Source organism: Cavia porcellus, unplaced genomic scaffold, assembly GCF_034190915.1.
Source record: "Cavia porcellus strain 051 isolate PalLab524CR breed Dunkin Hartley unplaced genomic scaffold, mCavPor4.1 scaffold_1, whole genome shotgun sequence".
Classification (NCBI taxonomy): domain Eukaryota; kingdom Metazoa; phylum Chordata; class Mammalia; order Rodentia; family Caviidae; genus Cavia; species Cavia porcellus.
Genome location: NW_026947484.1, coordinates 175,965,441 through 175,971,440, shown reverse-complemented (window position 1 = coordinate 175,971,440; position 6,000 = coordinate 175,965,441). Strand labels below are relative to the sequence as shown.

At 49.6% G+C, this 6,000-nt stretch overlaps 1 protein-coding gene across 1 annotated transcript in view; it reads left to right on the top strand.

Moving 5' to 3' along the window:
* Positions 1-802: 802 nt before the first annotated feature.
* The window catches only part of Snx30 (sorting nexin family member 30), a 117,642-nt gene continuing 112,444 nt past the window's right edge, over positions 803-6,000 (top strand). The window contains exon 1 of the mRNA XM_063260716.1: positions 803-1,182. Within this exon, the coding sequence (XP_063116786.1) occupies positions 1,027-1,182 (156 nt within the window). The 5' untranslated portion in view covers positions 803-1,026. The remainder of the gene's footprint in view (positions 1,183-6,000) is intronic.

The window sequence follows — 6,000 nt, the reverse complement described above, 5'->3', positions numbered from 1 at the left end:
ACTGTCCTGGCAGTCTCAATAGTTAAGAATCTGGTTCAGCCAAAGGTCTGGGAAAGAAGCACGAATGAATGACGAATAATTTGAGTCTCCTGGTTCTTGCAAAAGGCTGACCAAAGAGTGACTTTAAGAGCTATGAATCATTTGTAGCACACACTCTCTGCCCCCTAATTTGCAGATGCTCGCTCTTCTGAGATTTCACTTTACACACACCCAGTTTAGCTGCAAAAGCAAGACAGCTTGGGAATCTCAGTTTGCATCTGAAGAAAACTCACACTGCCTTCTTGAATTTCCTCAGGTTCCCCAGTCGACATTGTCCAGGTCTTCTGAGCCTCATAAACCTTTATATAACTCTTATGATCTGTGTGGTAATTCCATCTTTTTTAGGTTATTTCTGCGTGTTCCTTAGGGGCCAGTACACCCTCACTCAACGCGCGCGTCTCCAAAGGCCCCAGCCCCTATATTAGCTGAGGGTGGGAGCATCAGTAATGCAGGTGGAAAGGCACAGGACCCTCTAATAACCTTCTTCAACCTCGGATTTCCGAAGAACTATGCCGCTGGGTCTGCGCGCAGCGCCCCCCAGCGCTGGCCTCCCCAAGGCGAGCTCGGACTCTTGCAGCACGGGGCAGAGAGCCGGGCGCGCATTTCCTGCCGCGAGGCGGCCGGGGGAGGGGCTTCAGCCACTAGCCCCGCCCCCGTCCTGCTCCCACCTCTCCCGCCCTCTTACTCTCCCTCACTCTCCCTCCCCCTCCCGGGCGGCCAGGGTGCCGCGGGGGTGGAGCCGCGAGGGGTGGGCGGCGTGGCGGAGCGGGCGGGGAGCAGCGGCCCGGGTGCCGACGGACCGAGGCGGGCTCGGGCGCGGAGCCGGGGCGCGCGGCGCGGGAAAGCACAGCCTAGCGGGCAGGACGACGAGCCGGCGGGCGGCGGCGGCAGCGGCGGCTCCCACCCGGCCAGTGCAGGGCCTCGGGTCGAGCCGTGCGGGGCCTCGGCGCGGGGCGCGGGCAGCGGGAGGAAGCGGCAGCGTGCGCCATGGCGGGCGGACCCCCCAAGGCCCTGCTGTCCTCGGGGCCCCACTCCCTGCGCGACATGCCGCACCCGCTCGCTGGCTCCAGCAGCGAGGAGGCCGTGGGCGGCGATAGCACGCCCAGCCCAGACCTGCTGGTGGCCCGCAGCTTCGGTGACAAGGTAGGGCGCCCGGGGCTGGGCACGGGCAGGCTTCTGTCGCCCGGAGGTGGGAGGGTGCTGGATCCAGAGCCGCGCGAGGCCGGGCGCCGCGCCCACCCTGGCGGCTATTCCCGGGGTACGGACGCGCCGTCGCCCCCGGAGCGCTCGGCGAAAGCATCTCTTCTGTGTGGCCCCCGCGGGGTCGCAGCGCAGGGGAGCGGCCCGGGGACCGCAGTCTCCGGCTGTGACTGGTTGCGAGCGCGAGGGTGACAGCTGGTGGGGAGGGGTCCTGTTTGCAGGCTGCGGCCAGAGTGGAGCGTGCTGCGCCCCGTGCGTGTGTCCTAGACTGGGGGCCCCGGGTTTTTGTAGGTGCACCCCTGCAGGCAGAGCCATCGAGTAACTTGTAGCGCCTGGCGTTCCCTGGGACTGCACGGACGCGAGCGAGAGTTAATGGCTTTGTGGGTTAGGACTGGGCAGCTTCGTCTTGCGGGCGAGAGCTGTCTTCTCAGTCATGTGGGGAGTGATCTTTGTTTAGGTTTGCTGTTTGTCCTAAGTAGTCACCTGACTTAGACCCCAGCCAGGCAGGAGGAGTGTCTTACTGTGGTTTTCTGTCTGGGGCTTCATTCATCTCTGATGGCCTACCACACTGTTTAGGTTTGGCAGAGGCAGACTTTGTGGCTGATGGAAAGAAGGCTCGCCCTTTGACCTTCTTTGTGCAGTGGGAGGCTCCTGATTTTCTTAGAATGACACAACCTTCTTGCTTTGAGAGACAGAAGAGTCCAGAGAGGGGAAGAAGCGCCATCTCCCCTGCCCCCATCACAATTTCTGCTGTGATCAGGATTTTGAGCAGTGATCTGTGCCTCTGTTGCCACTTAGTCATTAATTGTAGACATTTGGATTGTTCTCAGTACTTATCAGAATTTCCTCCTTTTAGTCAAATACTAAATGAATTCCACCCTGTCCTAACATTAGTGGAATAAGGAGAACTTTCTTCTCTGCTTAGATGGGAGGGCACGTGGTATAGTAAAAACGAGTATAAGATGAAACTTGCTGACCTTACAGTCAGAAGGCCCAGAACATTAAAAAAGAAAGCTGGAGAGTGGGGCTGATATATATCTTCTGGAGAAGGTTTGTAAAACATTAGGAAGAAAATTTAAGCTAATGAATGCAGTGGATTGTGCAGCTCGAGATGTGTGTGCATGTGTCTTTGTAGTTATTTCTTTTTATTTTATAGAATATTATAGACTATAAAGGCTCATGTAATTTGAAAGTATCTTTCCCAGATTTGACACTCAAAAAACTAACTTGATGACTAAATGATGAATTTGATGCTTTGTTACGAACAGAGAAATTAGTCTTAAATAAACTTGTGTAGGTTGGGATTGAGGGTTAAACTTTGTGATTTTCTTCTTAGTTTCGTATAGGTTAATGAATTATCTATTGCTGTTAAACAAATACCTCCAAATTTAGCACCTGAAAATAGTGTCTGCTGGTCAGGCATTTGGGAGCAGTTTACCTGGGTGATTCTGAATTAGGACTTTGAGGAGGCTGCTGTCCTCTGAAGGCTGGATTGGGGGAGGGTGGTCTTCCACGTCCACTCGTGGCTATTGGTCAGTCTTAGTTACTGTCCAAAAGCCAGCTGATATGACAGCTGGTTTCTTCTGGAGCAGATGATCCAAGAGTGCCCAAAGACTTGTATGAGCCAGTCTTGTATGAGCTAAACCTCTGCTGTGTTCTGTTGGTCACACAGATCGATACTAGTATAAATGTAGGAAGAGGGTTTGCATATCAGGAAGTGAAGGACATTGGTGTCATCTTGGAGGTTGGCTATTACAGATAGTTTTTAAATTTTATTGTATTTTTTGTTCTTCTGAGACAGGGTCTTGCTATATAGTCCAGGCTGGTCTTGAACTTGTAGCCTGGGCTGGCCTCAAACTTGCAGTCTTCTTGCCTTAGTCTCCAAAGTGCTGGGGATTACAGGTGTGTGCCATCACACCTAGATCAAATAGCTATTTTAAGGTAATTGTCCAGTGATCCATTCTTGGATGATTCCTGACTCAGAAATGAAACCTTGTTACTAATAAATGACCAGTACTGCCATGATCTGGTTAGTTGGCAGAAAGTGAGGCCCAAATTTGATTATTGATGGCTTCCTTTACAGGATTAAGTTCCTTGAGAGAGACAGTGTTGAAGGCATTATTATTAATTATTGAATATTTAATAAGTCTCCTAACAACTGTGGGGAGCATCTAAATGACATCAGTCTCCAGGGCCTGATTTATAATAAGCCACTTTTCCTTAGAGGCTAAACATTGTGATTTGTTTCTCTGACTGGAGTAACATTTTCCTTGAGATTGGCGTACACATGTACTTTTATAAATTTCTATAGTGAGAGGCTAGGCAAATAGCAGAGGGGAGTCAGAACGAGGGAAAAAGCCTTCCCTCTGCTCTGCTTTCTCTTGCCTTAGGAAGCTTGGGGGTCGTTGGATGGTAAGAGGGAGAGCTGAGTATTTTGGTCTGTCTTTGAGAAGAAGTCAGTTTTCTTACCCTTTTGGACATTGGGATTATGATCCTGGATGATAAGGATTTGTTTCTGGGCAAGAACAGTGAAGATTTGATAGGCTGCCCTTAATGCAGGGTTGCTGTGTAGAGGGGACTTGCTTGCTGTGGGCCAGGATATAGGTTTTGTGTCTTGCTCGGGCTGACCCTTCTGATTGGCCTCTACAAGCGCTTGAGTAAGAGAGAATGACTGCATGTGGCTAGCTCTTCACCCATCAGCTTCTAAGTCATTCAGACTCTGGTATGATGGGAGGAATCCTGACCAGTTCGTCTGTTGCCAGCTAAACCCACCAGGCCCTAGATCTCTACATCTTTTCTCTCCACCTAAAATGTAAATAAATCACTTGACCTAATTGCCTTTTTTTTATTTGTACCTGCGAGTTGCCCTGAGCTGTCTCTCCTCCGATTCAGTCTCAACTTCACTCTGCCTCCTGAAGCTGAATAGCTGGCCTCTCTCCTCCTGGTCTGTGGTTAACACCCCTTCCAGCATCCTGACCTTTTCACTGACTCTTCCACTTACTTTCTACCCCTTGGGGCACAACTTTCCTGAAGTCTGGAATGGGAATGTCTTTTTCTCCTCTACTATGTTTGTGTCAGTGTCTCAGGAGGTAGGAATCAGTCTTGTCCTTTCATTCTCAGTTGCCATTTTTTTTTTTTTTTTTGTGGTACAGAGGATTGAACTTAGTATCTTTACACTGAGCTACATCCTCAGGCCTTTTTTATCTTGTATTTTTGAGAGAGTCTTGCTACGTTAAATTGCCCAGCCAGGGCTTGAACTTGGGGTCCTCCTGCCTCACCTTCCCAGAATACTGGATTACAGGAATGTTCCACCATGCCCAGTTTCTCAGTTGGTTTTATACACTAAGTTCTGCACCTTGGAGCTTGTGTCATTATTTTGCTCAGCAAATATTTTGGGCCTCCTCTGACCCAGATGCTGCTTGAGGAACCTGAGATGAATAAACGAGCCAAAGACCTTGCCTTTGTGGGCGTATATTTTAATGATTGTATCCTGTATTATGCAGTAAATGCTGTTTAAGGAAGAAAAAGAAGAGCAGGGCAGGGGTTCAGGATCATTGGCCAGAAGACTAGAGATTCAAACAGGCCTTGGTGAAAACTTCAGGCTGAGCAGACTTGAAGGAATGAAGGAGTTAGACTGGAGAAGACTGTGATGATGGGGAAGAGCTGAAGCACAGGCCTGAGGGTACGGGTCTCCCGTACCGTGTGTGGGGAGCAGCCAGGAGGGCACTGTGGCTGGGGCAGTTTGAGCAATGGAGAGCAGCAAGCTGAGGGAAGCGAGGGGTCTGTTGGTGGGGGCTGGGGGGCCCTGGGGACTTCAGCCTTTGCTTTGAATGCCACAGGAGTTGGGACATACAAGGTCTTGAACAAGTGGAAGGCATGGTTGGATTTATCTGCTGGAAAGGAGCTTGCAAGAATTGAGATTACCTTTATTTGACTACTATCAAATCAGTTAGGATTCTTTTCAAAGGACATAGCCAAAAGCGAACTAGGTTAAAAAAAAAAGTACTGAGTGCAGTCACTGAAAAGCCCTGGGGTATTCTGGCCTGAGCGATGGCTGCAGCCAGGTTGAAGTCCAGAGCCGCGTGTCACTTGCCTTCTCTTGTCTCTGCTTTCTTCAGTGCTGGTTTTAGTCTTAGGTGAGCGAAGGGATGTGTCCGGCCTCACATCTCCAGCAGAAAGAGAGTGCCACTTTCCTGATAGTTACAGCGACGACAGCTCTAGGCTGGTGCCTTGTTGGCCTAAATTGGGTCAGGTGCTGACTGATAGCGCAGACTTGGGTCAGGTGCTTTCCCTTTGCAGTGAGGAGAGGGAATTACAAAAAAAGGGAAGTATATACACGAGGTGGTAGACTTGTGCTGGTATAATTTAGATAATAAAATGTATTTGTGTAGCTTAGAGAATAATAAAATGAACATTCACGCTCCATCCCCCATAGCAAGACATGATTATTACTGGTATGTTGGAAGTCCCCTCTGTGCTGGTGGCAGGAAGGGGATGGTTCTCATAGTAACATCAGGGAACTGTCGCTAGAAGGAGGACTGAATGTTGGGTAAGCAGGAAACAATGAATTTTCATGCAGACTTTTCCATACCTTTTTCTTCCCTTTTATTTTCTGATATCATTACTTTTTACTCTTATTCATTAAAATCTTGAAATCCAGTTTAATGTCTTTTCTTTTTTCAGTACTGGGAATTGAACTCATGACCTTGTGCTTGCCAGGAAGGCACTGTGTTGCTGAGTAATGTCTTTTCCAATCATGTC